Below are 17373 nucleotides of genomic sequence, written 5' to 3'. Positions count from 1 at the left end.
AGAGGGAGTTGTGAATTTCCTGCATTGTGCATGGGGTTGAACTTGATGACTCTGGAGATACCTTCCAACTCTATGATTCCAACCTCTATAAATGCATCTATATTTCTTTAAAATCAGTTAAGCTGTTACCCATTATCCTATCTTATAGCAGTGAATTCCACTGGTTACGAGTTGCATAAGTTAGTAGTTTCTTTTGCTATCCTGAATGTACTGTTAACTTCACTGAATGATCCCAAATTCTAGCTTTATGACTAGGTGAAAAAGTGTCCCCAACTGCAATTACTTAGGTATCTTTCATGTTCCCCACCTTTCAACTGACTTTTTTCTGAACTAAAATGCCTCAAATGGTTTAACCTTTCCTCTCACTGCAGGTAGCTGGGCCTCCTAATAATTCAGGAAAGGTACCAGCTAGAGTAAGAGTGGTTCAGCAGTGGAATCGGCTGCCTAGGGAGGTGGTGAGCTCCTCCTCTCTGGCAGTGTTTAAGCAGCAGCTGGATGAACTCTTGTCAGGGATGCTCTAGGCTGATCCTGCATTAAGCAGGGGGTTGGATTAGATGGCCTATATGGCCCCTACCAACTCTATGATTCTGTGACTCAGTTTTTCAATATTCCTTTTTTGAGGAGCAATTAGAGTCATAAAGGAATACCAGAATTATGGCACAGGCAGGTTACATTGCTACAAATGATTGTCATGAGGGTGCTGCAAAAATGTTTAAGGTGTGTCCTGAAGTGTGGCAACATTACAGAGAGAGGTAGTTTATATTTTGAAATCAACATCTTCAAAGACTGCAGAGCAATCAGCTAGTGCTACTGGTCACAAAGTGCCACCGTAAAATAACATTGCATCATAAGCATCAGTGAAAGTAGAAAGTGGGCAATTTATTGGTATGTGGAACAACTGCCTATGACCTGCAGCTTCCTTTGACAACCTTTTTAAAAGTCAAAGTTTACCTGACGTAGCTGAACAACAGTAACTACATTACATTTATTTAAGTCCATTTTTAAATGATTTCTCAATCTAAAAATAAAACAAAATCGATGGGATGATTCTATTTTGATAGTATAACAGAGATAAAGCACATTCCACTGCACCCTCTCAAATCCCAACACTTCCATGTTTTCTTAAAGCATGAACACCAGGTGGTGAAATGGATAACTATTAACAGCACTGCTGTCATTGACAAATTTTGGTTCAAAGCCCAAGGCTGACTCCGTGTATAAAACTCAGATAATTATGTTAATTTCATCCACGTTTAATGAATGCTCCCTGGCTCTTCCTGAATATAATCTTTTGTAATTCCCTCTTGATTCAGATTACAGGATTAGGAATTTATAAACAGGATTTCATGGATGCTTCAGGAGTGTGGCCTAAATTACAGATACTCAGACATGAAGAATAACACCATGGGAATAAAATGCAGTTGCAAATTGCGATTATAACCATGGACGAGAGAACAGTTGAGAAACTGCAGAAAACTAGAACATTAATACTCCTAGAAATATTTATTTCTATATGTCCAAATCAGTGCGACAGGATTATGGAAAACAGCCTAGGAACATTGATCAGACAAGCTGATACTGTAGCTCAAAAAGAATGGAAGGGGGAAAGGGGCAGCTTTAACCATACTTTAAAGAAGAGTGCTGACAAAAAAGTTGCATGCGGCCCTGTCCCTTTAACATAACTATCATTTTACACTAACTTTCTTGGACTGAAACAGTTATTTATGCCAGCGAGAAGGCATCCCTCGTTTTAAAAGGTTACCCCCATAGGTTCTCATAGGTTATCAGGTCTGTGTAACCGTGGTCTTGGTATTTTCTTTCCTGACGTTTCGCCAGCAGCTGTGGCAGGCATCTTCAGAGGAGTAACACTGAAGGACAGTATCTCTCAGTATCAAGTGTGTAGGAAGAGTAATATATAGTCAGAAAGAGACACTGTCCTTCAGTGTGACTCCTCTGAAGATGCCTGCCACAGCTGCTGGCGAAACGTCAGGAAAGAAAATACCAAGACCACGGTCACGCAGCCCGGATAACCTACGAGAACCAATGAACTCTGACCGTGAAAGCCTTCGACAATATTTTGTTACCCCAATAATTCAGATTCTTGTGCTGTACATATAACAAAGAGGCTCTGTAGTCATCCCAGGTCTTTTTAGCATTCCCTTTCCCTAGAGCACTTTACTATGCCAGGCACTCATTAATCCATCTCCCACTAGTCCAGGACTACACCCCTGTGGGGCAGGCAAATTATTACCAAATAGGCTACTGGAAAACGAAGACTGGAAGAGAAAGGCTTGCCCAAGAGCCTACGAGTGAAGGCTTGAGCCCAGACCCGGGCCGAGCACTCTCTGACCTCGGTGGAAGGAGCGCACGCAGCAGCAGCGCAGGGGCCGGAGACTCTTAAAGGGACACTCACCCGGCTGTACCAGATGCAGAGCTGAGACGGGGACAACACGGCGAACAAAGTCCTTTGCGGGTCCGCCTGGATGCGGGCCGGGGGCTCGCGAGCCTCCAGGGGGCACAGCAGCCTCTTGGGCCACCCGCTCAGGAAATACATGGCTGGAGAAGCCCTCCCTTCTCGCCGGGCGACGAGGCGGCAGAGGCGGCGGCCGGAGCCGGCGAGCGTTTCAGCATCAGCCCCGGGCGGCGGCGGCCCTCTGAAGACGCCGCGGGGAGCGGGGCATCACACCGCCACCCCCACGGCCTTCCCGGAGGCCAGCGGGGGGCCCCCGACGGAGCTGGCTGGGCAGCGCTCGGACGGAAGGACCAGGGCTCCCTTCCCACCGCGCTTCGGGGAGGCGAGAGGGCGGTTACCGCGCGAGAGGGCGGCCCCGCGGCGCCTCTCCGGCCTTCCCGCCGCCTCGCGCCGCCCCCGCAACGGCCCCGCTCGCTGCCGCCATCGCTTCTTGCTCTCTCCCTCGGCGATGTGGCGTCTGCTTGTCGGAACGCCGTAGGAGCGAGACACGGGGGCGCGCATGCGTACACCCGGGCGAGCCGAGCGAAGGGGAGGCGGACGCTTCAGCGCATCCCGTCAGCACTCTGGCGCAGAATCAGGAGGGACGAGATCCGGTGATTGGCTCAGACGTCGGAGGGAAAGCCGGAAGTTGTGCCATCACGCAGAGACCGCCTCCGCTGCCGGGGAGAGGCCTGTCCTGCGCGAGGTTGGAGAGGCGGGTCGTGTGCCGTGGCTGTAGCCGGCGAGGCGAGAGGACGAGGAGGAGGAAACCCACGTGTAGAATGAGCGTGTCTTTTTCAGGGAAAGTTTTCCAGCAAGACGAATTCGACCCTCAGTTCAAAAAACAAGAAGTTCCCCTAATAAATCCTGATTCAAGTTTAAACAACGGTCCTGCAGACATTCATTCTAATCCTCAAAATGCTGCAAATTTAAATCCAGGCAGTTCAGCTGTTGCAGATAATCTCTGCGAAAATATCAATAGTCAACTTGAGGCCTCAAATGAGGAACTAAATCATACGGAAGAGAATGAAGATGATATCAAAGCAACTGCAGGAGTTGTCAGATCTTATGGCTAGAAGTTTTCATTTCAATATTAATTTCATACCAGAAGCAAGTGATGTTCCAGAAACTGTGTGAGAACATTACACCAGAACAATGATCATTCTTTGGGCATTTGCTTAGGTAATCAGTAGGTCATTATGTAAATGTTTTAAGAGGGACTAAGGATGTTTAAAGTGTGTTAAAACTAGATGGGGTGGAGTCACATGGACAGTGAAAAACCTTTATAGGAGACTTTGCTGGGAAGAGGCCCATCATCCTAGGCCCAGTACTGCAATTTAAACTGTGCTGACCTGCTGAAATTCTAACTATATGTAAAATGGTTACACAGACCTGCAAGGTCATTTGTACTGCACAAGTAGCAAGGCCAGTTTGTAGGGTTTAAAAAAAGGTCAAGGTCTTCTGTGCAAGCACCGGGTCATTCCTGACCCATGGGGTGACGTAACATCCCGGCGTTTACTAGGCAGACTTTGTTTACGGGGTGCTTTGCCAGTGCCTTGCCCAGTCATCTTCCCTTTACCCCCAGCAAGCTGGGTACTCATTTTACCAACCTCGGAAGGATGGAAGGCTGAGTCAACCTTGAGCCAGCTACCTGAAACCAACTTCTGTCAGGATTGAACTCCGGTCATGAGCAGAGCTTGGACTGTAGTACTGCAGTTTACCACTCTGCGCCATGGGTAGGCTTTATCCCTGGTTAATTGTTGCTTTTGACAAAGAACACATACCGGTAAGTATTTCCTAGGCCTTTGTTCCCTTCATGGTGGATTAACTTGAGGATCCTATAACTTTTTTTTTGTTCATAGTGATGCCATTACTTCCCTAATATACTACATTTCTATATTCTGGCCTCCCTGAATGTGTGTTCTAGCCTCCTTGGTTTTGTGTATCTGTTAACCTATGTTGTGATATATTTTGTCTTTATAAAATGTATGTCAATATATAATAAAGTTCTAAAAGAAAAGAAACTAACAACCTATGCCTGAGCCTAAAGGACAAAAGTCCTTAGGAGGCAAAGAAGGGGCTGCATCAGCATTCAGCCCCCCTGTGCAGGGGCCCATGCCACTTACGCCACCAGCCCCCTGGGGGCGTTCCCATGCCAGGCCAGGGGAGCAGCTGCCTTTTGGCAGCCTCCTAAACCTTTACAGTCCTCAGGAATGGGCTGTAAATCACATTTTGATTATAACTAAATCATTGAAAGTTGTCTTCCCCTTGCGCTATTGTGACTACTTTGCAGTGGTTGAATCCAACCCATGATATATAGTTTATGACATAATCCAGATGTGCACAGGGAAGATCTGAACATACTGATTCATGGATTGATTTTAGGTATAGGAAATACATGTTTCCTGGGTTGGATCTATAAGGCAATTTTCAAACCTTGAAAAAGGTATTAGCCATTTTCTGATAACTTTGTCCTGAGTTTTGAGTTTGATCGCTGTTTCATTTTCCCCAGGCACATCTACATTTCTTTGCTCAAAATGATGGAAGCAGAAAAAAAAAGAAGCATTTAATGTTTTGCAAATCAAAGTGGCACAATCTTGTTTTATGCTATATATAACATAAATTTGTAGCATCATCTTGGAGCTTTGGTACACAAAATAGAATATTGACACATTGACCTATTATTGTTAGACCATCTCCCTGAAAGTCCATTCTGGTGAAGTTTGATTTTGTAATGCTTTTGCAGAAACAGGCATTGCTTGATGTTTTTCTTGTAGCACATCCCATTGCAAATTAGACCAATCTTTGCAGTTTTACAAGAGGGAAACTTCCTTGCTAGTGGTAGTGGCTGCAGTGAAAATTGTGCAAAACTGCATTTGAACAGGCACCCCTTTACCACACGTACAAATTCCTTCTTGGGAATCAAATTCTTGTAGTGAACTCCAGAATTTTTCATCCTATTAAATTTTACTTGTCTTACAACTTTAAATAATTGTCACTCTTTGGATTTTATAAAATGGGTCATTTTTTATGTCATTCACAAACAGAAGACATATTTATCCATGGAGGTCTTAATGCTTTTCTAATGAAACTCTAATGCAGATTTTTGTGTGTGTATGTGTGTGTTAAGTGCCGTCAAGTCGCTTCCAACTCATGGCGACCCTATGAATCAGTGTCCTCCAAAATGTCCTATCTTTGACAGCCTTGCTCAGATCTCGCAAATCGAGGGCTGTGGCTTCCTTTATTGAGTCAATCCATCTCTTGTTGAGTCTTCCTCTTTACCTGCTGCCCTCAACTTTTCCTAGCATGACTGTCTTTTCCAGTGACTCTTGTCTTCTCATAATGTGACCAAAATACGATAGCCTCGGTTTAGTCATTTTAGCTTCTAGGGTCAGTTCAGGCTTGATTTGATCTATAACCCACTGATTATTATTTTTTTTAAGTCCACGGTATCCGTAACACTCTCCTTCAACACCACATTTCAAAGGAATCTACTTTCTTCCTATCAGCTTTCTTCAATGTCCAGCTTTCACACCCATACAGAGTAATAAGGAATACGATGGCATGCACATTTAAGGCTATGATACTAGCAAGCAAAGCAGTTATTGATCTGGGATGGAAGGATAAAAGTAAATGGAGGGTAGAAATCTGGCACAATTATTTGTTTGAATTTATACAGTCGGATATAGTCGAGAGGCTGCGCCAGAAGTCTACATGGGAAGACAATATTACAGAAATCAGGAGGAGATGGAAGACCTACCTAGAAAGGATATCAACAGAAGGAAGAAAAGACATTCAGTGGAAGATTCAGACTTTGTGAATCATGGCTGGGACTAAAAGGTTAAAAACTACAAGGAGAAGGAGGGGGGGGAAGGGAGGAGGTGGAAGGGGTTAAAAGGAAATATGAAATGTACGGGATAAAAACAATAAGTAACATATATCAAAAACGTATAAAAAGAACTAATTTTAAAAAAAGGAATACGATGGCATGAATTAACTTAATCTTGGTGGCAAGTGAACACATCCTTACACTTCAGCATCTTTTCTAGCTCCTTCGTGGCTGCCCTTCCCAGTCTCAATCTCTTACTGATTTTTTGGCTGCAGTATCCCTTTTGCTTGATGATGGGGCCAAGGAATAGAAAGTCTTCAACAATTTCAATTTCCTCATTGTCAGCCTTAAAGTTGTGTAATTCTCCTGTAGTCATTACTTTTGTCTTCTTGATGTTCAGCTGTAGTCCTGCTTTGGCACTTTCTCTTTTAACTTTCAGCAGTAGTCGTTTCAAGTCTTCACTATTTTCTGCCAGTAATATAGTATCATCGGCATATCTCAAATTGTTAATGTTCCTCCCCCCATCACTCCATCTAAATCTAATCCAGTTTTCCTAATGATATGTTCTGTATACAGATTGAAGAGACAGGGAGATAAAATACATAATTGTCTAACACCTTTGCCAATTGGAAACCATTCTGTTTCTCCATATTCTATCCTAACCGTGGCCTCTTGTCCAGAGTACAGGTTGTGCATCAAAACAATCAGATGTTGTGGCACACCCATTTCCTTTAAACCAGCCATAGCTTTTCATGATCCACACAGACTAAAGCTTTGCTGTAATCTATGAAAGACAAGCTGATTTTCTTCTGAAATTCTCGTATGCTCCAGTAACCAATGTAGATTTGCAATATGATCTCTAGTGCCTCTAACTTTTCTGAATCCAGCTTGAACATCAGGCATTTCTTGTTCCATATAAGGTAACAGCCTTTGCTGTAAGATTTTGAGCATCACTTTACTCGCGTGAGAAATTAATGTGATGGTCCAATAGTTGCTGCAATCTTTGAGGTCTCCTTTCTTGGGAACTGCAATGTAAATGGATTGTTTCTAGTTGGTGGGCCATTGTTTTGTTTTCCATATCTGTTGGCTTATTTTTGTCAAGATTTTGATGGACTCTGTGGTTTGGAATAGCTCTATTGATATCCCATCTGCTCCTGGTGATTTATTTCTACCAATTGCTGTCAGGGCAGCTTTCACTTCACTTTCTAAAACTGTAGGTTCTTCTTCAAAAGATTCTTCTTGGAGGGAATCTGTCATCCTTTCATCTATTCTGTATAGTTCTTCAGTGTATTGTTCCCACCTTTTCTTTATTTTGTCCTCTTCAGTTAATGTATTTCCATGCTGATCATTCAGCATGCCTAAACATGCTTTAAATTTCCCTTTAATTTCTTGTATCGTGTGGAACAGATCTCTTGTTCTTCCTTTTTTAGTGCAGATTTAGCACTGAGTAAATCAGCTCAGTGAAGAACTGAGACATTTATATGGTTTTCATGTTGTTAAATATGGTTACATGGCCAGTGGTATTTGAAATTTAGTAGAGAACACAAGGGGGAGCAATTGAGCTTGGTCCTAATAAATTTTTTTATGTGGATTGTTGTCTGAAGCCAAATAGGCAGCTGAAACAAAGCTATTAAACCCTTTTCAATCCCAGATATAGTTTGGTAGTATCATTGCGCAACAGTTGCTAACTGGTTCATTCATTGTTTTCTGGGAGATATTGTGCAGAATGGAAAACTAGTACCGGAGGCTGCTATAGAATGAAAAGCTTGCAGGCTTTTATTATCTGCACTTCTGAGAGTCTCCACCCTGTCTCCTAAAAACTGCTCACAGTTTGCTTTCCAGGCCAGGTCTGTCATGTCAGGCAGCAGACTCAAGGCCCCATTGTAAAGGATGAATAAATAGTTATTTTTATGAATTTGTATCACCTGTAGATTGGCAGGTTGAAAGCATAAAAACAAGGTGAATAGCAGAGGCTAATTCTGCAGATTTTTTATCCACATTGATAGAGTAACAAATACATTTCCTTCTTCTTTGCAGATATTTAAGCTTTTACTTCACTTATATCATAGTAGAGTTCCTTAAACACTACATGATTTATTATAATTTATACTAACAAATGGCAACAACAGCATTGGATCCAGATATAATTTGAAGATACCTTCCTTTTTAAAAAGGTACAATTTCTAGGCCAAATCTTAGATGTCCAAAAAAGTTGCATATTTCAAATCTACAAAATCAAGCATCCCTGGCCAGCAACAGCTCACTGTGAGCTTTGGCTTCTCTGATGGCTGACCTACAGTGCATAGCAACCCACAGATACTCTTCTTTAGAGGTATGTCCTTGCTTCCATTTCTTGAACATTTCCTTTTTCTCCCTTATCTCATCATGGAGTTCTGTTTATCCACATTGGTTTCTTGGATCCTCTACCATGTTTCCTTCTTGTTGGAATAGTGAGGGCTTGAACCTGCAAGAGCTCTTGTTTTAGGAGAGCCCAGCCTTCACTTGCTCCTTTCCTTTCCAGCAGTCTTGCCTATGGAATGATTTTCATCATGCCTCTGAGTTTATTAAAATCTGCCCTACCAAAATGTAACAGATCTGTGTAACTATGAACTTCCTTGGTCCCCCACAGCAAAAGGAATTCTAGGAGGACATAGTCACTTCACCCTAAGGTCCCCACCACTTTCACTTCATCTATCATCTCTTGCCTGTTGGTCAATATTAAGTCTGAGCCCCTTGTAGCTACCTCCACCATTTGATGAAGTTGTCGGCCAAGCAGGTGAGGAACTTGTGTGTCTGTGGTCTCTTTGCAGAGTTTGTCTCCCAGCACACATCAGGGAAGCTGAAGTCACCCATAACTACCAGCTCTTGTTTGGATACCCTGTCAAGCTGCTCACGAAGGGCAGCATCCACCTCCTCACCCTGGTCGGGAGGTCTGTAGTAGACTCCAACCACAATACTGTTTGTCCTTCCCTTATCTTCACCCAGATACTTTCCACTGGGCTGTCACCCTCCTCCTCTAGTATTTCTTGACAAGCAAACCCTCTGCTCACATACAGCTGCCTTAGCTCTGATTTATTTGAAATATGCACTGCGTTACATTTCCCTCAAAGTTCTTTTCCAGTTTGAAATGAGATTCTGAAAAATTTTCCAACCAAAAGCTGCTTCCTGTACAAAAGTTCTTTAATACTACAGTCTTAATCTTAATGAACCTTGTGACAGAAATTCTAAAACTGGCTAAGGATCAGGCATGCTACCTAGAGAGTCTGGGACAACAGATTCCATTACAATAAAGGTATTCCAGTCCTACCCACATTGGATCACCCTGGCAGACTTAATCCCTTTTGGACAAAGGACAATCTGCTTTAGACCAGATATTTGTCATGGAAGTTCAGAGCCATTACCACGTGCTTCATGGAGGTGGGATATGTCTCTGATTAGTAAAAGTAGCCTCTGACAACAGAGATGGGGATTTGCATGGGATTGGAGAAATCCGCTTGTCAGTCTTATAAAGGAGGCTAGCTTAAGTTCAATTCCATTTAGCATAAATATCTGTACATCTGGGATTTCCCCTGGTCTTCAGTTTTCAGTGGAAATTGGGTAGGGGTTAAAGACTCCTTCAACTTCTTGTTACCACAAAGAACTCTGTAGAGGTTCTGAGAAACCAGCTACAGCAAAAGTAATGAGTTTAGCTTAGCTCCTTCAACTGTATTGCTTTTCATTTGAATATCTGTGTTGTTGCAGTGCATTTTCCCTGTATTTGGTTTTGCTTTTTCCCCCATCCCCTTTTTAATCCAACCACCCTTTCCCCTTTGTTCTCGTTCGCTCTCTCTCGCTCTCTCTCTCTCTCTCTCTCTCTCTTGCAATAAACCTTTTTATAAAGACATTTTTTGGCTTCACTTAGTTCAATCTATTTCTCTAGGATATTTCTCTTAATCTCTTCCCCATGTGCTGGAGTGCAGGTTGGTTATAAGTTATTTTTGTTATTGCTGTAGTACTGCACTGGATGAGTACCTTCTCAGCAAGTTAGTCTATAGGTTCTCAGGAGGTCCTGAGTGGTGGCATCAGGTTACCAGGGTCCTTTCCAGGGAACCCTTGGTTTAAGGAAGTTTCCCAGCAATTAAAGGCACTATTTTCCCCTCCCTACTTTAACAAACCTTTCATGGGTTGCTGAGAAACAAGTGATCAGATTACCCAACCAAAGGTATTGGTGAATATGTTCTCTCTCGGCATAAATTCTGAAATTATTTCTTGAAAATGTTTTCTGGGATTGTTGTCCCCAATCCATGTCTTTAAACCCTTCTCTAGTTCCCGAGTGTGTTCTGGCCAAGGCTTTGATCAGCTTTCCAAGGGGTTCTTCACCGGGGGTGATACAAATAGGTTTATGCATGCAGCACCATCAATGTGCATGTTCTAACATTAGATGTCAGAAAATAAGCACGTTTTTTGCTAACATTCACTGAGAGATCACAAAATTACCAAATTGAGTCAAGTGACATTTTCTCTTCGCTGCTAGCCATATATAGAACAGCTAGCACCTTAGAGACCAACAAGATTTTTGCGGTATGAGCTTTCAAGAGTCAAAGCTCCCTTCATCAGATACCTTTGTCAGGGAGCTCTGATTCTCAAAAGCTCATTCCCCACAAATCTTGGCAGTCTCTAACATGCTGCTAGACTCAAATCTAGCTCTTCTACTGCAGACCAACATAGCCAGCCTCTGAAACCACATATATAAGAAAGGAGGCCATGTCAAATGAGATGCCAAAGGAAAGCCAGGAAATTCATCACTTTTTGCCATTTGTTCAGGAGAAACAAATACACTATTGTGACATCACATGTCAAATGTTGCCCTATTCCTTTTTCATCATGAATTCACCTTTTAATTCCTCCTGCTCTGCCTCCTTCAACCACATTGAAGAAGGAGATGCATAATGAATAACACCTATAAATCTTGAACTATGAAATTTTCAATTGGGGTCCAATTCGAGGCCCAGGAGGCTGGCGCGGGGCCCGTCGACCACGACGAGGCGGAGGCGGCTCGAGAACTGCTGGAATCGGACGTTCACGTGGGCGACACCCCGGACCGGCACCCGACGACATTGGTAGTTGGAGATGATGATGCCGGTCGGCTGCAGCTTTGGGAGTGTGGCGCGGCGCCCCAGGTCACAGAAGGTGTCCATGGAGATGATGGAGAGAGCTGACCCCAAGTTGACCTGCCCTGCCGCAGCCCCGGCACTCTGCGTCGCGGAATCGGCAAGTGCGGCGGTCATGAGGTTCACCGCAGCTGGTGCACGGGCGAGCCACTGGGCCCTGCAACCTGTGCCCCCAGGCGGCCATCTTGTGTGCCTCGTCCTCGACGTCCTCGTCGCTGCCGCTCTCGTAGTGGACTGGAGCCGGAGCCGGCGGAGGGGGCGCGGAGCCCCGGTCGCCCAGACGGTCAGCCTGCGTTGAGGCCTCTGCCGCCGTGGCTTCCTCGACGGCCACAGTCAGGGGGACGTCCTTCTTGGCAACGAGTCTGCGGCACACCTTCTCGTTCCGCAGGCCGAAGACGAACCGGTCACGCAGAGTGCCGTCGAGGTCCGGGAAGGTGCAGAAATGGGCAGTGTGGCGGAGGGCTGCGAGGTACGCGGTGACGGACTCGCCAGGTTCCTGGTCCCGCAGGTGGAAGGCCAGGCGGTGAGCGAGTTGTGTGGGCTGGGGTGCAAAGTGGTTCCCCAGCATGGCCATGATGTCATCGAATGGCGTATCACTCAGCTTAGTGGGGGCCAGCAAGGACTGAGCGAGCTGGAAGGTCCGAGGGCCACACACACTGAAGAACGGCGAGCGCTTCTTTCCGGCGTCCGTGACATCGTTGGCGTCCAAAAAGAACGTGACGTTGTCGGCGTAGCTTTCCCACTCGCTGGGGTTGGCGGTGTCGAACGCTTCCATCGAGCCTTTGGTAGCCATCGTGCGAGGTGTTGCATCTCTTCGTGTGTCGGGAGATTTCAGCAAGGCGAGCCGGTCTGCCTACCGGGCACTGTGAGGTCATGGAAGATCGAAGGTGATTTCAGCGAGAGTGATCTCAGCAGAAGAGCCGGACTGCCTACCAGCCTTCGTCGCCACTGTTAAGTCCATGTGGGGAGGACACACGAGGTCGAGACGGAGTTTCAACAACAACACGTTTATTGAAGCACAGAACAGAACTGAAGAACTGTGTAAACCGGCCCCGCTTATATGCCCCCCTGGCCGCCTGTGGCCACTCCCCCCGATCCGTGATGGGGGGAACAACCCCGGGTTGCCAATGGTGCATGCCGGCTTAGGGCCAATGGTGCGTTCCAGCTTGGGCCAATGGCACGTGCAGGCTTAGGATCCTGCGTCGGGGACTCAAGCTCCTAAGTTTCCCCCTTCATATCATCCTAACTATGTACATACATAACAGCACTGATGGAAGAGGAAGTGTTTTTGCCCTTCCTCACTGCAGCCCACCAACTCTTGTGGCTATTCCAGACAGGTCTTGCAACCACAGGAATCAACTGCCTGGGGGTCAGAAGGGACTTCTGGGGGAGGGAAAGGAAGTCAGGGAAGATCTGCAGTCATCGCACAAGCAGACTGTTGAATCCAACCCAACTGTTAGTATGTGAAGGTGTTACGAGATCTGTGTAACTTTCAGAGCCAAGTATCAATTCATACTAACATTTCTAGGAACTTTCTGTCCATTTTATTGCAAAATTCATGCTGCCCTTTTAGATCCTTTTCTATCAAACTATGCTAATCAAGCCGACGATAGTAAAATTAACTTGTTGTTGTCCTCCCAAAGTTCTGAGATTATTGAATCTGTAGCCAAATTTCTTGGTGATGTAATTAAGAGATGAGGTAAAATGATGTATAGTGGCTAGGTTTACTCTTTTTTATTGCCCTTGGTATGCCAATAAAGGTACTGAAACTGAAACATTAAGCTAGGTTCCTGTTACCCTCAAACACAGATTTTCCCAAACCTTACATTGTTCCTTTGTGCACAGATTTCAGAATTCAACCACAACCCCTTTTCCCACAGCCATCTGCCATATGTACAGTCTTGGATACCTTCTTCAGGTATTCTACTGGGGCAGCTTGAGTGAACTTAGGTGAAGCAGGAAATGCACAAGTTTATATTAAACACATATATCGTGCTCAGGCAGTAGCAGCAGGAACAGTCATGCACTCACATCTGATAAATACAACAGAAGCTCAGGCACAGCAATGTCCATTCAGCTGCTGAAACATGAGAGCTGGCTTCACTTCTTTCTGGAAACATCCACATCCATTTTTCAGAGTTTAAGATTCAGAAGGCATGCAAGCAGTTAAGCTGATTCTTAGTTGTATAAGCAAAAAGGCATTTGCTTTCATGTAAGTTCTGGCAACGGGACAAAGAATGCAGAACTAGTGGCCCACAAACTCTTCTGGTATGGCAGAGTTATGCTGCTAGCATGGACTGTGTCCAGATAGCAGTTCACCTCCAGCCACAAAATACCAAGCACTGCTGAACAGGAAAGAACGTCCTCACAGGATGTACAAAGTAACATTGGCGGCTGGTTCAACCACTAATGGTTTTGCTATGCCATCTACCGCTGTCTTGGTGGTGGGGCAAACAGACAGACAGAGAATGGGCCCCGTGTGGTTTGTGTAGAACAGACAGTAATAATCATCAATCACAATGAGGGTAACTAACCTGGGCTACCCAATAGGCTAGTAGGCTGCATTCAGCTTGGACCAGATTAAATTACACAAACTGTGTATACGCTTGGCAAAAGATAATCTAAAAGATTTTTTTTCCTAGTATAGCATTTCTCACATCATATTGACCAACAATATAATGACAATTTGGAACAGAATATTCCTCAGACTTGAAGGGGTTGTGTTCCCCTTTTGCAAAAACCTAGCATTACCGAGTAATGCTACAGCCACCCAGGGCAGGGAACTCACCTGTGTCTAACAGCAGCCCTCCACAGCAGCTGGAGCAGCGGCGCCAAAGATGCAGAACAGTCCTCCTTAAGCATAGAAGGAGTGCTAGATTACAAGCACTACAAAGAGCACTGCTGGCTGACAGCAATCAGGATAATGAGCTCCCTCCAGCAAGGAGTGCTGAGTCCTAGGCTTATTTAAGCAGACACTTGCATCCAGGCTGGTGTGGGAACAACTTGTGCTACCACCTTATGCTAACACCTTATGCTAACTGCAACTTTACCTGTTTCTGAACCCTGTGTGCCTTTGACCCTGGACTGAACCCTGACTATTCTCTTGGGCTATGTTTTTGCTACTTGGAACTGAACTCTAAAGATAACCTGGCTTTGACTTTGAACTGCTCTTGACCCTGCTTCCCTGCCTCTGACTCTGCGACTTGACATTTTGTTCCGACCAAAAGCACGCTTATGTGCAACTAAAGAAGGGAGGTGTATGCCATTGCAGCCAGCCTGGCTGCTGTGCTAGGCCAGGTCGTCTCGGGTTACTGCCGGCTACTGGTCTTGAGAGCAGGCTGTTATCTCAGGAATGCAGAAATCCGGGGGAGTCCCGCCAGGAGCTGGAAACCAAAATAAAGTCGGCGTGCAGCGGGGAAGTCAAAAGTTCGGTCCAAGGGTCAGAAGTCCGTTTATCAAAGTCTAGGAGCGTCAGCAACAAAAGTCAGAGATCTTTTTGCAACAATTGCTTTTGCAACGTCTGTCTGATCCAAGCCTGGGTTTAAGCTGTTTCTCTTTGCCTTAGTTCTCATCCTCAGACAACTCACAGTCTTGGAGCTGTCTCCTTAGTGCCTGTAGACGCGCACTTCTCCTTTTACTTTGGAACTCCATTCTTCCTTTTTGCCTGTGCTGTTGTTGAGTGGCTTCAGGTGAGCTGGGTGGGTCTTGCTTCTGTGGAGTTACAGCTGCATCTGGTTGTGCCGAAGAAGGTGATTCTGTGTTTACTTCCAACTCCTCAGCGGGGCTGGTGTTTACTCCTACCTGTTGTCCTTCGCCCTGCCCTGCATTCTCAGCTGTCTGAGGTGCAATGCCCGTTATTTATCCCTGCTCAGGCTCTTCCTCTGATGATGTTTCACCTGTTGAAGCCTGGGCCATGACAGCTGCTCGGAACCAAGCCCTGCAGTTCCAAGCTTTCCAGCATATTAAATCAACTCCTGCAACAGCAGCAGTAAGTGGCTGCTGCGAGTCCAGCCCTGCCCGTGCCTCCAAGGAAATGCCTGGTAAGCCCATCTGAGAAGTTTCAGGACAAGACAGAAGATTTTCCAGCTTTCCTCGCCCAGTGCCAACTGTACATTGAGCGACGGACACGGGACTTCCCGGATGATAAGACCAGGGTCTGTTTCATCAACAGCCTCTTAAAGGAACAGACAGCAAAATGGGCTATGCCCTTGCTACTGGCCCAGTCTCCTCTGCTGAACGACTTCATGGGGTTCCTGATGGACATCAAAAATGCTTTCATGAACCCCCGAAAAGTGGAAGATGCTGTTTCTGAACTCTGTGTGCCTTGACCCTAGACTGATCCCTGACTATTCTTTTAGACTACTTTTTTGCTACTTGGAAGTGAACTCTACAGATAACCCAGCTTTGACTTTGGACTGCTCTTGACCCTGCTTCCCTGCCTCCGACCCTGGGACTTGACATCTGTTTTATCTCAAATTTGAAAACATGGCAAAATGCAGGGAAATGCTGGGGGAGGGCGTGGTGACCTCTGACAGTTGGAAACGGCATGCATAATCAAAACGAAGACCCAAAGTCATCGGAGGGGTGACAACCATGCATAAAAGGCCTAAATCAACATTCATGATTTTATATTACCTAATGCCATAACTTGTGTGTCTTGTGTCATGATATCGTGATTCTTGAAAAATGATACTTCTGTTAAAGGGAACTTTGGTATCTCAAGCTCACCCTACAACCAAACTGCCCCCTCTGTTCTGACATATCTGATACTTGAGTGTAGGCTTAAGAACATAAGAAAGGCCCTGCTGGATCAGACCAAGGCCCATCAAGTCCAGCAGTCTGTTCTGCTGGACTTGAGTTCTGCTTGTGGAGTGGGGCTTTCCTACTTCCCCTTCCTGCTGTAGCTCCCTGTAGCTTCTGAAAATCCATTACTCATTGTTAGTTAAGGAACCCTCTGGAACAACACAGAAAACGTCAGCTGGAATGGAAAATCTGTAAACATTAGTATGAGAAGCAGTGCCTCCTCAGGCATTTAAAAACCTAACAACGGCCATGTTTGCACTTACCATTTGCGGCACCGGCTTCTGCGGGCTTTCCTTGCATGTTCCCGCTGCAACTCACCCGAAGGATTCCGAGGATGTCTCCAGAGCACAATTTCGCCGCGTTAAGCGCATCCGCTTATACGGCGAATTAAAAAAATAAAACGTCCTCCATACCTGGTGCCTTACAGTGGGAACAGGCAAACTGTGTTCAATCCATTTCCTGCTGCCAGCCCACTTCGTGCTGCCAGCCAACCCCCGCACTCCCCCCGCCTCCCTTACGGTGGACCAATCGCCGTCCTTGCTTGGAGAAGCCAACTGGGCATGCGTAGGAGCGTGCTGGTCTGGGCTTATCAAAAGCAGCGGGCAAAGGCGGCGTGGTGGGAACAGAAATTTAAACTCATTTTGGATGCTTTCGTACTGGACGCGTGTAAATAGCGAGGTAAGTTGCTGGTGCTTTCACGGGCAATGGTTCCAAGCAAATGTGACTATGATGTGGGTGTTACTGCACATTACACAAGAAATCACCTGGCGTGTTGAGAAGTTACTAAAATGCAGTCAGCCCTTATCCCTTGTATTGTTTTCCTACTCAAAACTGGGTCCTGCAGCTCCTTTCAAGACAATTTTGTGTTCAAACTGCTTCACATATATCATTTCAGTAATCCTTACTCAGTAATTAAGCGTGGTGAAGTGGTTAAGAGTGGCAGACTCTAGAGAACCAGGTTTGATTCCCCACTCTTCCTCATGAAGCCTGCTGTTTGACCTTGGGCCAGTCACAGTTCTCTCAGAACTCTCTCAGCTCACACAGAGGCAGGCAATGGCAAACCACCTCTGAACGTCTCTTACCTTGAAAAACCCTACACTGGGTCGCCATAAATCAGCTGTGACATGACGGCACTTTCC

At 45.5% G+C, this 17373-nt stretch overlaps 1 protein-coding gene across 1 annotated transcript in view; it reads right to left on the bottom strand.

Annotated features, from left to right (window-relative positions):
* LOC130492921 (guanine nucleotide exchange factor subunit RIC1-like) overlaps nucleotides 1-2554 on the bottom strand; it is an 86711-nt gene extending 84157 nt beyond the window's left edge. Inside the window, exon 1 of the mRNA XM_056866694.1 lies at nucleotides 2414-2554. Coding sequence (XP_056722672.1) covers nucleotides 2414-2554 — 141 coding nt within the window. The remainder of the gene's footprint in view (nucleotides 1-2413) is intronic.
* Nucleotides 2555-17373: the final 14819 nt, after the last annotated feature.

This window comes from Euleptes europaea, unplaced genomic scaffold, assembly GCF_029931775.1.
Source record: "Euleptes europaea isolate rEulEur1 unplaced genomic scaffold, rEulEur1.hap1 H_2, whole genome shotgun sequence".
In the NCBI taxonomy this organism is placed as follows: Eukaryota; Metazoa; Chordata; class Lepidosauria; order Squamata; family Sphaerodactylidae; genus Euleptes; species Euleptes europaea.
Note: the sequence above shows the minus strand (reverse complement) of the source record. Positions and strands in the feature narration are given on the sequence as shown.